The 15,672-nt window shown below is 51.4% G+C and overlaps 1 protein-coding gene across 4 annotated transcripts in view; it reads left to right on the forward strand.

Annotated features, from left to right (window-relative positions):
• Positions 1–15,672, forward strand: part of ECE1 (endothelin converting enzyme 1) — a 113,900-nt gene that overhangs the window by 41,543 nt on the left and 56,685 nt on the right. For 2 of the 4 annotated variants that reach the window (XM_058718747.1, XM_058718751.1), the window contains exon 1: positions 10,992–11,135. In XM_058718747.1, the coding sequence (XP_058574730.1) occupies positions 11,007–11,135 (129 nt within the window). In that variant the 5' untranslated portion in view covers positions 10,992–11,006. Of the gene's footprint in view, positions 1–8,153; positions 8,173–10,991; positions 11,136–15,672 lie in introns of those variants that run through there. The other 2 variants (XM_058718750.1, XM_058718749.1) reach the window with 2 other exon arrangements.

A 15,672-nucleotide genomic window follows, 5' to 3' on the forward strand; every position in this document is an offset into this window, starting at 1 on the left:
GAGTTGAGACTTGACCCTGTGCAGCCTGGCTCCAGACTCTGTGCTCCTAGGAAGAGAAAATAATCTACTAGAAATCAGCAAAAAGGGTCAATTTGGGGCAGTCTTTCACAATTGCAAAGGCTTTACATGCGCATGATTCAGTTCTGGCCTGATGTCACCAGATGACAATGGTGTTATCACTTCGTGTCTTCCAGTTGACGACAGTGAGGCCCAGACAGGTGCTGTGACCTGCCAGAGGCCACATGGCTGGGCTGGAATGTGGGTCCAGGGCTGTTTCCCTTCTTCTTCTTCTTTTTTTTTTAAGATTTTATTTTTAAGTGATCTCTACACCGAACGTGGGGCTCAAACTCACAACCCCGAGATCAAGAGTTGAAGAGTCACATGCTCCACTCAGGCGCCCCTTCCCCTTGTCTCCCAGCCTCCACTGGGGGAGACAGCTATCGGCTTGAATGGTGGCAGGCGGCAGGTCCCTGTGAGCTCCACTGTGGGCACGGCCCAGCCTGCCCCACGGCCCCCATGCGCCCACCCCGCGGGGCAAACACCATCCGAGCCCCAGGCCACCACTTCCTGTATCCACATCATCTTCGATCTCAGAGCTTTAGAGCCAGTAGTTCTCAGAAAGAAATATAAATGAGTGATTTTCAAAATCCACCCCGTGGAGCCCTTGAGGAAGCCAGTTTGGGGTCAAGATACGGGATCATTGAACGTAAGTGGCAACTCCGCTTAGATCTCTTTTGTAGTTTGGGTTGGGTTGCCATGGCAACCTTTTAATTAATTTATTTTAAGTTCATGTCTTTATTTTGAGAGAGAAAGAGAGTGTGCCTGTGTGCATGGGCACATGGGGAGAGGAGCCGAGAGGGAGAGGGAGAGAGAGAATCCCAAGCAGGCTCCGCACTGTCAGCGCAGAGCCTGATGCAGGGCTCCAACTCGTGAACCATGAGATCATGACCTGAGCCAAAATCAAGTCGAATGCCTAACCGACTGAGCCACCCCGGCACCTGGCAATGTTAACTCTTCAAAATAAAGGGCTCTATGGGGTTAAAAATATATGTGCTTGCGAACCACCATTCTAATCTAGCAAACTGCCTCCCCATTTTACAGGTGGAAAAACTGACTTCAAAGCCCATGCTTTCCCCATAGGTAATAAAAATATTCAGGCACTGTTCTAGGTTTTTTAGCTTGTTGAACCCTCCCACCCCTTTGAGGGCAACACTTTTGTCTCCATTTTACAGATGAGGACACTGAGGTTCAGATGGCAAAGTGGTTTGCCCCAACATTAGAATCCAAGGAACCCAGCTCCCAAGTCCATGCTTTCAGCCATGCCCAGCTTGACAGGCACACCCTGTTTGTGTCCTGAGGGGAAGTCAGCGTCCGACTTGGGGCCAGAATGTAGATCTCCTGCCTCCCAGCCCACACCCAAGCCTACTGTCTAGAACACCACCTGAGCCGGATGGGGAGATGAGCAGCCCTGTGTGAACCTTGGCTCTGTTCTTCCCTGGCTGTGTGACCTTGGACAAGTGAATGGACCTCTCTGAGCCTGTTTCCTCGCTTTAGAAAAGGGAGAATGGGGGCCACATCACAGGGTTATCATGAACGTTAAACAGGATCATTCACCTGAGTTGGTTGGCACGGGGTCTGGCACAACTGTGAGGGCCCCAGCCACCCTCAGTTCATGGATCCAAGGAGTCCCCAAAACTTCCAGCCCCACCTTCTTCCCCCTCCCTCTTCCCTGCCCTCACTACCCACCTCTGTAACACAGATACTAATTACAGCCATTTCCACGAGCTGCTTCCTGGTTGAGCCTAATTATGAGACAGCTCCGTCATTACCATTACAAATATCATTAAGTGAGACGGATTAACTTTGTCCTAAGCTTTATGTGATGAGATCAGCAAATTGTTCAGGCACACTGGGTCTCCTCGGCTTGGGACTTACCCAGACTGGTCACCCTGCGCAGCTTAGGGCCAGCTGCAAGGTTCTGGTCTGTTTTGATCTTGGTGCTTAGAGAAGATCGGAGTGAGTGAGCTGGCCCGTTAACCCAGCCGAGAGGTGAGGCCTGTGGCGGGAAGGATGGAGCGGGTTGGGGCTGCCATCTCACGTGTTGTCATGGCGAAACCATAAGCTCTGGGCATCGATACAGCTGGGCTGCAATCCGAGCTTCGTTATTTACCAGGTGTAGGGCTCTGAGCCTGTTCCCTCCCCACCTTACAGTTGTTCTGCGCTGTGCAGTGGGGAAGAGTCAAGGACATTCTGTGTGCCAGCAAGTGCCTGGCCCGGCACCTGGCATGTCACAGGTCCTTCTAATTGTTGCTTCCCTTCCCGTCTTCTGTCATTCTCAGTATGACGGGGTTCAGGGCTTTCTGAACCCACCCACCAACCACCCACGCTCGTGTTTACCAAGCTGCCTCTCTGCAAGCACTGGACGGAGGACTTTCTGTGTCTCATTTGAGTTGATATGTATAAAGACTCTATGGGGCAGGTACCACCATCATCTCCACTTGATAGACGAGAAACCCACAGAAAGGAAGTGGCATGACTTTGTGAAGGTCACACAGCTGCCCTTGGCTGCCAGTCACTATGTTGGGATGAGATATTAGAAGGTCGTGCAGGGTGCTGCTGGGGAGCACAGAGGAGAGGTCACAGTGAAGTCCGAGAAGGCTGCCTGGAGGAAGATGCATGTGAGCTGAAGAGTTGGTGGGGAGGAGTGGGGAATGAGAGAGAGGAGAGGCCTGGCAGGCAGAGGGCAGTGGCTATGCAGAGGCCTGGCAGGAGGAAGCACGGTGTGTTTAGGGGACTGACCGTACATATTTTACTGAGATTCGAGTATGTGAGGGGGGACTGGTAAGAAAGAAGCTCAGAAGGAACCAGGAGCCAGACCCCAGCAGGGAGGGCAGGTTGAAAGCCAGGCCAAGGCCCCTGTTTTTTTTCTGCCAGTTCCAGAGAGCCAACCTGTGAAGGAGGAGGCTGACTGGACCATATCAGTTAGTTTAGAAAGTTGGGCTTGGAGCCAGCTGGGAGAGGAGACACTGGGGGGGAGTGGTAAGCAGAGCTCAAGCTGGTTAAGGGGCCAACCCGGGAAGGCTTCCAGGGGGAGGAGGGGCAGACCCAAGCCCCCCACCCCCAAAGGGGCAGAGGTGACAGACGGAAGCTGTCCCGTGCAGGGGTGGAGAGAGGCCACGTACCTCGGTCAGCAGTGTAATGTGCGGCCCGTGTCTGGGAGGAGGGAGGAGGTTACCGGCCACCTCTGGGGCTTGGGCGTGGGCTAGCCTCCTCAGCAGCACTCAGGCGGTTGGTTGGCAACACCAGGTAGATTCTGAGTGCCTCCCAGGGCCCCCAGGCAGGTGAGTCAACGTGGGGCCAAGTAGGAGAGTGTTTTCCAGCTCCCTACATGTGTAGGCACGTCTCCTCTGCCAGCACATTAGGGGAGCTCGGCCTGCGACTCTGGTCCAGACCAGGGCGATTGACTCATGGGCTGTTAGGGCTGCTACCTTCTCTGAGGAGGCGGTGAGCAGCCTTGGTCTCCCATGTACATTCTGTACCCTCGGCCTCCTGTCTGTTGCAGAGTCGCACCTGTAGGCCTCCCCTGCCTCCAGCTCCTGTCTACCTTTCCATGTCTGGCCTCCAGCACCAAGTGAAGTCTCCTTCCCCAACCTCCACTGCCACTTACATCATCCCTCTGTCTCAGAACACAACCAGGGCAGCCTGTAGTCTCCAAAGCAGGTCAGCCTAGGGAGCTAGGCCCCAGGAAGGTAGCCCAAGAAGAGAGAAAGAGGCCGTGAGAGGGTCAGGAAGATCTGGGTTCAAGTCCCAGTTCTGTCACCAACTGGCAAGCTGCTTCCTTTCTCTGGCCTTGGTTTCTACATCTGTAAAATGGGGGTCCCAGGGCTTATTCCACAGGGTGCTCATGAGATACATATAAGATAAGGATATAATTGGGCCCAGGTCTGTGTTGGCTGGGCTTGTGTCCACGTCGATGACTCTATTTTCTGTTTTAGAGGGCAGCAGTTGTGGTTTTTTAAAAAAATGAACATTTTGGGGCACCTGGCTGGCTCAGTCAGTTAGGCACCCAACTCTTGATTTCGGCTCAGGTCATGATCTCACAGTTCAGAGTTCAAGCCCCACCTCAGGCTCTGTGCTGACAGCACGGAGCCTGCTTGGGATTCTCTCTCTCCTTCTCTCTCTGCCCCTACCTTGCTCACACACTCTGCATCTCTCTCTCTCTCTCTCTCTCTCTCTCTCTCTCTCTCTCTCTCTCTCTCAAAAACAAATAAACATTTAAAAAATATTTCATTTTAGAACAGTTTAGATTTATAGCATTTTTGAGAAAATGGTTGAGAGAGTTCCCTTACACTGCAGTATTGATGCATTATTACCAGCTGAAGTCTGTACCTTATTCAGATTTCTCTTGTTTACTAATGTCCCTTTTCTGTTCTCGGATCCCCACCCCAATACATTCAGGAGTCATGGCTCCTTAACTCCTCTCGGCTGTGACAGTTTCTCGGACTTGCCTTGTTTGTTGACAACTGCCTTGACCTTGACAGTTTTGAGGAATACTGTCAGGTATTTTGTAGAATGTTTCTTAGTTGGTATTTGTCTGATGTTTTTCTCCTTATTAGACTGGCAATAATATGCCCTGGGGAGGAAGGGCACAGAGGTAAAGTACTCCTCCCATCACGTATCAAGAGTGCCTACTATCATGCTGGACTTACCACTGATGTTAACCTCGATCAGCAGGAAGTTGGTTATTTTTGTCCTGAGTACAGCAGCACAGCTAAAGTAGGGCCAGTGTTGGCTGAACTACGGTTGCGATCAGAAACATGGGCAAAGGCAGAAGTAAATGGAAAAGTGGTGAAGAAAAATAAAGAGGAGCAGGTATGAGGTGAATTCACTTGGGGATGGGATATGATGCTTACATGCCAGGCAGTTCACAACAACCCTTTTTTACAGATGAGGAAACTGAGGTCCAAAAGGGGAAATGAGCTCAGGAACCTGGGATTGGGCCCAGGTCTGTGTTGGCTGCCTCACCCACACTGTTGAAAAAGTTCCTTGGGGTGCCTGGGTGGCTCAGTCAGTTAAGCATCTGACTCTGGGTTTTAGCTCGGGTCATGATCTCATGGTTCATGGGATCAAGCCCCACATTGGGCTCTATGAGGAAGTGTGGATCCCACTTGGGATTCTCTCTCTCCCTCTTTCTCTGCCCCTCCCCCACTTGCATGCATGCTCTCTCTCAAAATAAATAAATAAACATTTTTAAAAATTATAAAAAAAAAAAAAGAAGAAGAAAGTTCTTGAAACTGTGTTCCCCGCAGCATGGATGAGGGAAGGGGCGTTCCTGAATCAGGTTGTTTATAATTCACTTTATTCCACAAAGGATTCATGATGGATTATGACTAAAACTCATTCAATAAAATACTATACAATAGAAATGGAAAATCAGAGCAGAGAAAACAGACTGAAAAATGTGGACAAGGAAGAAGCTGAACATAAAGACCAGGAAAGTACCCATAGCTGAGTTTCTGATTTGCTGGTCAGCTTCCTGGCAGCCAAGGCGAAAAAGGGTCTGGGACAATTGCTATGATGCCTATTATCAAAAAGCAAAGAAGCTGTTCATTCCTTCAAGAACTTTGTGGTAAATTTAAAAAGAGATTAATCATATGGAAATTTCTCCTGTAAAAGACCAAGCAGTGTAATAGATGATACAATAGTAATAAACGTCATGTAGCATCGTCTTTAGGAGGGACAGTCCTATTTTCACTATCTTGTTCGTGCCCATAACTGTTCTGTTTGATTTTACTCGATTGTCATCAAGCAACTATACTCTTTCTTCTTTGTTGCGGTCACAGATGCTTATGCCCTTGTGAAAATCCAGGATACAAATTAACCAATTATCTGGGCGCCTGGGTGGCTCAGGGTTGAGCGTCTGACTCTTGATTTCAGCTCAGGTCATGACCTCACAGTTGGCGGAATTAAGCCCCACGTCTGCTTGGGATTCTCTCTCTCTCTGTCTCTCTCTGCCTCTCCCCTGCTCGCTCTCTCTCTCTCTCTCTCTCTCTCAAAATGAATAAATAAACTTAAAAAAAATTTAACCGGTTATCTATATACCAGGTTATGTTCTAGGTACTGAGGATGGAAAGTAGTAAGATGATTGTTGCCTACTCCCCTAGGTCCTCTCCATCCCAGGGATGGAGATGCCCAGACAAGGCCTGAACATCAGTGCAGTTGCCACTTGGTGGAGGGGGTGGCGGGCACACCCCAGGGAAGGAGGCAGGGAGGACCAGATGTCGGAGGAGATTGACCAGAGATGGAGAGCACTGGTTGGGAGGGGGCCCAGTCTTGGGAGAGGAGAGATCGGCTGCTGGTCCCTCGGGGGTGGGACCAAGTCCTACGGGGAGCTGCCCCCTCAGCTTGCAGCACAGGCCTGACCTGCGTCAAGGACTCGATGGACTCCTGTGGGTGGTCAATGCCTGCAGGGCTGGGTCAGGGTTGGGGGACAGCCGCTCACCTGAGGGGCATATGGAGGATGGACCTGGAGAGGGAGGAGTTTAGAGTTTGTTCTATCAGTGGTGGGGGTCAAGGGAAAGTTTGCAGCCCTCATGTTTTGTAAGTAATGAAGAAGTAAATAAGGGCAATTCCCACTTAGTGAGCACAAGCTGTGTGCCCAGCCCGCTCTAAGCACTTCGTCTGTATCAACTCACTTAAATATGTATGACAGCAGTCCTGCGAGAGAGGTATTACAATCACCACCCCCACTCTCCAGATGAGCGACTGAGGCACAGAGAGGCTGTCACTGGGAATCCAGAGCACAGGTGCAGATCTAGAGCTCTTACCCACTCTGTGGTTGTGTCTGTTAAATAACAGTATTGAACTAACACACAGTGCAAGTGTGTATTAGATGACATATAAGGACAGCACGGATCCCAGCCAATTATGAGCCCCCGAGGCAGGAACTGACGGAGCCAAGGCTTAGAAACAACACGAAAACAGCTTGGAGGGTGTGGCCAAGGAGTCGCGGGCCTCGGAATGTCACTCGCAACTGCTCTTCCTGCCTCTGACACACTCCAAGTCTCCATGAAGATTCCCTGCCTTGGGCAAACCAACCACAGAACCATCTGAGTGACTAACGCGGTCACAGCACGCAGGATCACACCCGTGTGTCACTGGGCCAGAGGCCTTTGTTGTCAGAAACGTGAGGGTTCTCCAATATTCCTCGTTTCTGTTCACCCCCGGGGTGGGGTTTCCAGAGCGGGGCACCAGCACCCACGCCTCTGGCTTTCATCGCCTTCTGTGTGCAGCTGCGGGCCTGGGGACGAGCTGTGGTCCCCACTCCTCCGTACTTGGTCTCCACCGAGCCCTTCTCGTGAACACTGAGGGGCCCGGTGAGGAAAAGCAGATCAAGGCAGACTCCCTGCAAAGCAGTTGTGTTCTTCTCCTTTCCCGGAAGCTCATGGGGTGGGGCGGGACACCTGCAATGAGACAGAATAAGCACGGCCACCCTGCCGGCTCGGGGCCTGGACTCCACTCCGTGAGGGCCCCACCTGAAGGAGCAGCTCCCCCTTCCACAGGGAGCACAGGACTAGGAGCACAGGGCCAGGTGCAGGGCTTTACTAGCCGTGAGGCTGGGGTTCCTGGAGGCAGCAGCATGAGCTGAGGCATCTCACTCTGTAGCCCGGCCGACCTGGGCCACCTGGGCGGTTGGGGAGGGGACTGTCACATCCCGCCTCCTCCCTAATCCTCAGTCTTCTCACTGGGAAAGTGGAGGTGATGGTTCCCTACCCCCTCCCCCAGCAGGGCATCTAGGGGTCAGGAGAGGCGCGTTTTTTGTGCAGCACAGAGCAGGTGCTGTTTTCTCCCTGCCCAGGGCCTCTGCTCCCTCTGGCCTCCCACTTCTCCTATAACATGGAAGTGATACCTGCCAAGGCTGAGGCTCCAGGTAGTTGTGGGGACCCAACAAGACCGTGAAGGGAAGGCCCCTTCCGGCTCCGGGTGGGGACAAATATACGGCTGCCATTGTTGTTGGGAGTGTCACTCACTCACTGACTGGAGCCTCTGTGCTCCTCACCGAGCCAGCCAAGCCATTCCCACGTCTGAGGCAGGCGTTTTAGGAGGGGCACCTCAGCTTTTGTGCACTGGAACATAAACAAGTCTCCATCTGAGCGGGTTTCTGCTTGGGAGGTATGTGAGCTGTGTTCATCATCCATCCACAGACGGGCTGCAGTGGGACGGCCAGCCCCCGTGGCCTGGCCTTGGCCCCTGGGATGGGTTTCCAGCCTCCCTCCTTTGCCTCCTACCTTCGCTCCAACACCCACGGAGGCCCCAGCTGCGGCCTAGGCCCCGGGGGGTACGGGACCTGAGGAGCCCTGGCCCCCGCTTCAAGGTTCTCTCGTTTGGAGTGCTGTGGGCTTCAACAGAAGGAAGCACGGGGTGGGGGCCTGGGGTGGGGGGGACACTGAGCAGGGGGCCAGAGGCTCCCTTGTCTGGGAGGGTGGTGAGGAGAGCTTCCCAGAAGGGGTGATCTCTGAAATGAGACAGAAGAAGGAGGAGCCACTGCCTCTCTGCACCCAGGCAAGTTACTTGCCCGAGCCTCAGTTTCAGGCTCTGTACAAGGGGCCAGTAATACTCAGAGGGAAGGGCCAGAGGCTTAAATGAGATGATGGATGAAACATTAGCTGCTGTGCCCGGCTGTGTGGTGAATCGAACTTCTTTTTCAAGGGTCTTTTCCTTGGGCGGTTGACACTTGTTACTAATGTAACCGAGTGTCCTCGTTTCAGAAAAAGTCCAGCTGTAATCCAGCGTGAAGTGAAGAAGCGCGGGAGTCCTTTCTCTCTCTCTGTCTCCAGTGGGTAACGGGAACTCCTCCACCCAGTGGGAGCAGGGCAGAAGATTCCAGAATTAAAATTCTTCCCATGCACCCTGCCTCCCCCCAGGGCCTGTGCCCATTAGATATGTTTCCTTTATCCTTAGACATTGCAAAATTAGATTGTCAAGAACTTCAGGGCACTGCCCCAGAGTAATTTTCACTTCCCCTGTACTTGTTCCAGTATCGATTTGAACTGTCTATCGAGCATCTACTGTATGCGAGGTGATAGGGATTCTCTGTGCCAAACAGCGTCCCAGGCTCATGATGCTTGTGGTGGGAAGGGGAGGGATCAATGTAAAAAAAATAATGATGCTGATGACAACAGGGCTGCAGTAAATACTATAAAGGGAAAAAAAGGGGTATGTGGAAGAGAATTTGAGGGGCTACTTAAGAGTGGTTAGGACACTGGACAAGGTGGCAGTTTAAGCTGAGGTCTGAAGCAGGGACTGGTCATGGGAGGAGTAGAGATGAGTAAAGAATGTTCCAGATAGAGGGAGCAGCAGCCATAAAGATCTTGGGAGGGGAGAGAAACTTGAGAATCTGAGGAACTGCGTGAAGGCCAAAGAAGTTGGGGCCTAGTGAGTGAGGTGGGGAGCAGCATGAGACGAGGGTCAGGGGTGGCCCCAGGGGCCGTGGGGGACTGGTAAAGGGACTGCCCTTGCAGAGTTTCAAACAAGGGCATAGCGAGATCAGAATTTCCTTTTAATTTTTTTTAATGTTTATTCATTTTTGAGAGAGAGAGAGAGAGAGAGAGAACATGAGCAGGGAGGGAGGGCGTTGTGGGTGGGGAGCAGAGAGAGAGAGGGAGACACAGAATCCGAAGCAGGCTCCAGGCTCTGAGCTGTCAGCACAGAGCCCGACACAGGGCTTGAACTCATGAACCGCGAGATCGTGACCTGAGCCGAAGTCGGCCGCTTACCAACTGAGCCACCCAGGCACCCCCAGAATTTCCTTTTAAAGGTTCACTCTGGGTGCTGAGAGGCCCAGAGTAGAAGTGGGAGACTGCCAGAAGCTGTTGCTGTGACCCTAGGCAGTCACCTCGCCGTTGGAGCCAGATTCTGTGCACATATGTGTGGCTGTGAGAACCAGATAATGGGAATCAACAGACGTGCATTGTGGAAAGCTGAAAAATGTACAAATGCAGGGGACTCCAGGTCTCACTGGAAGTGGAGGGTCCTTTGGGAAACTTGCCGGCTAGACTTCTCTGAGGTGGGAGGCACGGAGCCCCTGGAGTCCCTACCTGAGTGCACCCACGCCCGAGAGAGCCCACTTTTCCAGCCCAGGTCACAGGGACTGGGGAGGGAGCACCTGCTTGAGTCTCTGGACTGCTGACAGGGAAGGTGGAGGGAGGGGTGGCTGGGTCACCTTCCTGGTGACTTCCGAAGTCTGGAGTTTTCTGAAATTCTCTGGCTTATAAGGCCCCTGAGCTAGAGGAAGGGGGAAATGAGAGGGGAGACACCTGTCTTTTTTATTCCCCCTCTTTCCCTCCCCCCACGCCCCCCCTCGTCTTTCTATCTCTGATGGGGAGACTTACTTGAGGCACCTAAGGGCCACTGGTGGGTGGAACCTCTCTGTTGACAGTCGTGATCCAAATTAGGGGCATTTTCCTCATACTTGACTCCCGTATCCACCACCCACTTTACTGAAGGGAGAGTTGAGGTTTCCTAGGAGGAGGGGCTGCCCCGAGACCTCTTCCTGCCTGCTAGGGGGTGGCGGTGGGGGACCTCCACCTACCCCGGGTCACCCTGCGGGGCCAGGGAGGGAACCGGGAACCGCGCGCGGATCGGCCCCGCCCGCCAAGGTGTCGTGTTGCCGTGTTGCCGTCCGGGCCCCCGGAGCCCGGCCCGCCCCGGCCAGCCTGTCGCCCCGGGCTCCCTGGCGGTGGGGACCGAGCGTCGCGGGGCGCAGGATGCAGAGCGGATGGCCGGATGGCCGCAGCGCTGCGGGCGCTGCGGGCGCTGGGGGTGAGGCGCGGCGTTGCATAAGCGGGATGGGGGGGAGGGGGGGCGGGGAGGGGGCGGAGGGAGGCGGGACCCCCCTCCCCCGCCGCGGGCCGGTCCTTGGGCCGGTCTCGGTGTCCCGGCCGGCCGGGGCGGGGCGCGCGGTGGCGCCCGGCCGCTTCCCCATTCTCCCCATTCGTGCGAGAGCCATGGAGGCGCTGAGGGAGTCCGTGCTGCACTTGGCTTTGCAGATGTCGACCTACAAGCGGGCCACGCTGGACGAGGAGGACCTGGTCGACTCGCTGTCCGAGGGCGAAGTGTACCCGAACGGCCTGCAGGTAGGAGCCCTGGCCCGCTGCGAGCCCCCAAGGCAGCCGGGCATGCGCGCTGCTGTCGCCCCCGCCCCCATCCCTGCCAGCCCGGGAGGGGGCCGTGCCAACCTGGCAGCTCTGGGCTCCGTGGGGAAGAGGACTTTCTGGGACAGAAGTGGTCCGGAGATGCTGGGCTCCTTCCACCCGTGTCCTCTCCCCAGCCCCGGCTGCCCCTAAATCCTCCTGCCACCTGCTAGTGGGACTTCCACCCCTTGGCAGAGTTGAAGCACCCTATGGAACTGAACTGGACCGATTACCTTTCACACAAAAGGCAGCCCCCGAGTGCCGAGGAACTTGCCCAGGGTCACATAGTCCAATAATGGCAGAGTTTAAAACTGTCCCAGGTTTGGCTCGGAAAGCCCTGTGTCCCTGGAAACCCCTCAGTCCTGCGCAAACCAGGATGGTTAGTCACCCTCTCTGGTCGGCATGACCCCATTCTTCACTTCCTGCGTTTCCTGCAGGGAGGAGCCCATCTTCTGCCTCCTCTTTCCTCCCCTTTGCAGCCCACTCACAAAACCCAGTTTCTCCCCTCCCCACGGTCTGCCCCTGTGGGACTCAAACCTGCCCACCGCCTCCCTACCTTGTGGCTGCTCTTCTCTCCCTGCAGGGCTGAGCTGGGGTAGTATTGAACAGGACCTCAGCCCTGGTGAGGTTTGGACCCAGGCGGGTGGATGGGAACGAGTTGGAAGTGTCAGGGACACCCAGGGGGACCTTGATCCGACTCCTAGGAAGCCAGCTCGCAGAGAGGAGCAGGGCATCTCAGTCCGAGGATTTCTGCCAGGTTAACCAAGGGAGGAATTGGGGAGCGTGTTGGGGCCAAGCATTGAGCTGCCACCAAATCACAATTCACCCGGGGGCAAACTTAGGGTGCATGCAAGCTCACACCTCTTAGAAGCTGGAATGGGGTGCCTGGGTGGCTCAGCTGGTTAAGCGTTTGACTTCAGCTCAGGTCATGATCTTGCAGTCCTTGAGTTAGAGCCCCACGTTGGGTTCTGTGCTGACAGCTCAGAGCCTGAAGTCTGTCTCCCTCTTTCTGTCCCTTCCCCATTCATGCTGTCTCTCTGTCTCTCAAAAATGAATAAATGTTGGGTATTGAGGAGGGCACCTTTTGGGATGAGCACTGGGTGTTGTATGGAAACCAATTTGACAATAAATTTCATATATTAAAAAAAAATGAATAAATGTTAACAATTTTTTAAAATAATAATAATGTTCAAGATTTTAAAAATAATAACAATACCAATAAAGGGAAACAGCATTGATGGAGTCCTTCCTACAGTTAATTAAGTAGGCCCAGGGAGATCCCAACTCATGATTCCAAGTGGTCTGCCCGCTAGAATATGGCACTCTTACCTACATCATCCCACTTCACTTTCAGGACCACCCACGTGTGGGGATTACTGTTCCCACTTACAGATGAGGAAACAGGTTCTGAATGGGGATACAACTTGCCTTAAGTCACTAAGAGCTAGAAATCTGGGAGTGAGAAATCAACTCAGTCTGCCTAAAACCTCTTCCCTGGGACCCTTCTTGAGAGGCTAAATCCAGCAGGAAATTAAATTTCTGTGGCAGGCACTTTTCCCTTCACAAATCAAAACAGAATCTAATCAGCAACCTTTTCAGTCTCATATTGCCCAGAAGGTTCTAAATATATCAGCACAAACACATTTCAGAATTCACTGCAAAATAATATGTGGCGTTGTCATCACCATAATAGGACAGGTAGCCCCCATAGGTAGAGCCTTTTTCATGTCACAGAGTGTGTTCATCTGCCCGAGGCTGCCTAGCAGAGTGGAAGCTGGGGTCCCAGGTTTCATGGTCTTGGCTGAGCTGCTTAATCACGAAACTGTAAAATGGGATTTGGAGAAAGTAAATGTAATTCCTATTATGGGGCCTGCTAGGATTATTGTTGTTTTTATGACATATGAGGTAAGGGCCCCATGGCTATGTTACAGATGATGAAGCTGAGTCTCGTGGAGGTTGGGGACATTCCTGTGGTCATAGAGCTGTCATGTGGGATGGAGTACAGTGTTGCCGTCCCTACACCAATCTGCCAAACTGGGCACATTGTCTACTTTTTATACAGGAAAAGCCAAAAATGTTGAAAGGACTTGGGGCATTTTTTTTTTTTTCAACGTTTTTTTTTTTTTTTTTAATTTATTTTTGGGACAGAGAGAGACAGCATGAACGGGGGAGGGACAGAGAGAGAGGGAGACACAGAATGGGAAACAGGCTCCAGGCTCTGAGCCATCAGCCCAGAGCCTGACGCGGGGCTCGAACTCACGGACCGCGAGATCGTGACCTGGCTGAAGTCGGACGCTTAACCAACTGCGCCACCCAGGCGCCCCTTGGGGCATTTCTTTGGGTACCCAACCGGCTTCTCTTGAACCCCCTTGACTTCCCCAAGGCAAGTGGGAACTAGCCAGTGCTTGAATCAAGAACTTGATCAACTTACAAAGCAGAGTTTTCTATTAATTTTGTTTTTAATCATTAAGGTTTTCCCCCCTCCTAATTTAAAAACTTTACATGCTTATTTGTAAAAAACAAACAAACAAACAAACAAACAAAATTCAAGTGTAGAGGTGCCTGGCTGGCTCAGTTGGTGGAGCATGCAACTCTTGATTTCAGGGTTGTGAGTTCAAGTCCCACACCGAGTATAGAGATTACTTAAGCAGAAAATCTTAAAAACAAATAGTCTAACATATTATATATATATATATATATATATATATATATATATATGTGTGTGTGTGTGTGTGTGTGTGTGTATATATGACTTAAAAAGAAACAGTAATAGTCTTTGTATAATAGTATTTGTATTTGTCTTAAAAACAAATAGTCTAACATTATATATATATATATATGACTTAAAAAGAAACAGTAATTCCAGCATTTGGAGATAACTACTTCTAGTTTTCCACATTTGCATGCATATATTTTTAAACATAATTGAGCTCACTCTGAGTACACGATGTTGTACTGTGCTTTTTTTCATTTAATGCCACTTCATAAGTATTTTTCTATGTTGTTTAAAAACTTCCAAAACATGCTGCCATTGAAAACTAAAATGCCTCATGGTTCCAGTAGATAAAAATATATTTACTCAATCTGCTAAGGTTGGAAGATAAGCCTGGTAACTTTAACATTGCAGGTGACCGACCACCCTTTAGCCTTTCGGATGATTTCCTATGCCCTGACACTAAAGACGTAACGGCTCCTTCAAGTTTAAGATTTAAAAAATGGCCCCTGTCCCCCCACCCCCAACTCTCCCTCTTTGATGGGCAGCTATAAAAATAAGCTACTTGATTTTTCGCAACTTTGAAGCCCATTATTCTAGAATACCAAAGTTATCTATACCAATACTAACAAATGAAAACCTTGAATGAAACTTGACCCCTTCGTTACTGAATATGCTGACCAAATACTGAATTTAGCTGGACCCCCGTTCTACCTGTTTTTCTTTTCCTTTGTCTCATATTTAGGCCCCAGTGAATTGTGATCCACTGAGTGCCGAATTTAAAGCCAGATAGGCCCCAGGACAGATCCTCAGCTTTGCCTCTTATGGGCTGTGAGACCTAAAAGCAACTCACGGAAACAGCTTTTTTTTTTTTTTTTTTTTTTTGTGTGTGTGTGTCAAATGGGGTTAATATTATTTATCAACAGTTGTTGGCAAAGATTAGAATGAGGCAGTGTAAGTGAAAGCATTTTGCATAGTGCTCAGAAAATGGACTGGGTTGCTATCGGAATTATCGTGACTCACCAGGTGTGAGATCTCAGTGATGCCCTGAATATAACCACCCTGCTCTCTGGAGCCTCTGCTCTGCTCGGGCCGGCTGCCTGGCCTCCCCAGCAGCCCAGCACACACCATTTCAATGACTCAAAGGGAAATAGCTAAAGTGATACCTGTAGCCTAAACTGGAGAGCCGGTGGCCGTGACTGTTACCAAAGCCTGTGAAACCCATCCTGTTGCTCGTAAAAAAATCAATTGTTTCAAGAGAAGAGAAAGCTGAGATATTTAATTCTTAGTGGTGGTTTTCTCATTTTTCTCTCCCTGCCACACACAGGCCTGTCCTTCGAGGGCGATTTCAGGCACGAGCCCGCTCAGTACTTTATATAAAGACCTCTGTGCTCACCAGCAGGTCATTTCGGCTCATCTCCCCATTTGGGCCTTACACTCCTGGCTTTCAAGTTCTTCTGGAATTTGAGATGGCCAGACCTGGAACCTCATCTAGCTTCCTCATTTTAAAGATAGGAGATGGAGGTTCAGAGACTGCCCAGCGACACAGACACACATACATGCAGGGGTCTTGATAAAGTCGAGGCAGATCTTTGACGCCCCCCTTTTCTCACACCTTTGGTAGCTGGGTGTTCCTTCCGGGAAGAAAAGAGAGCTGGAAACGTGCTTCTTCTAAAAACTAGACTTTGGTTCCTGTTTAGATGGAAGGAGCCCTCCACCCCACAGCAGGTACTGGTATAAGCTACTATCAGTCATTGGAAGAGAGTC

The sequence above is a fragment of the Neofelis nebulosa genome, chromosome 2 (genome assembly GCF_028018385.1).
Source record: "Neofelis nebulosa isolate mNeoNeb1 chromosome 2, mNeoNeb1.pri, whole genome shotgun sequence".
Classification (NCBI taxonomy): Eukaryota; Metazoa; Chordata; class Mammalia; order Carnivora; family Felidae; genus Neofelis; species Neofelis nebulosa.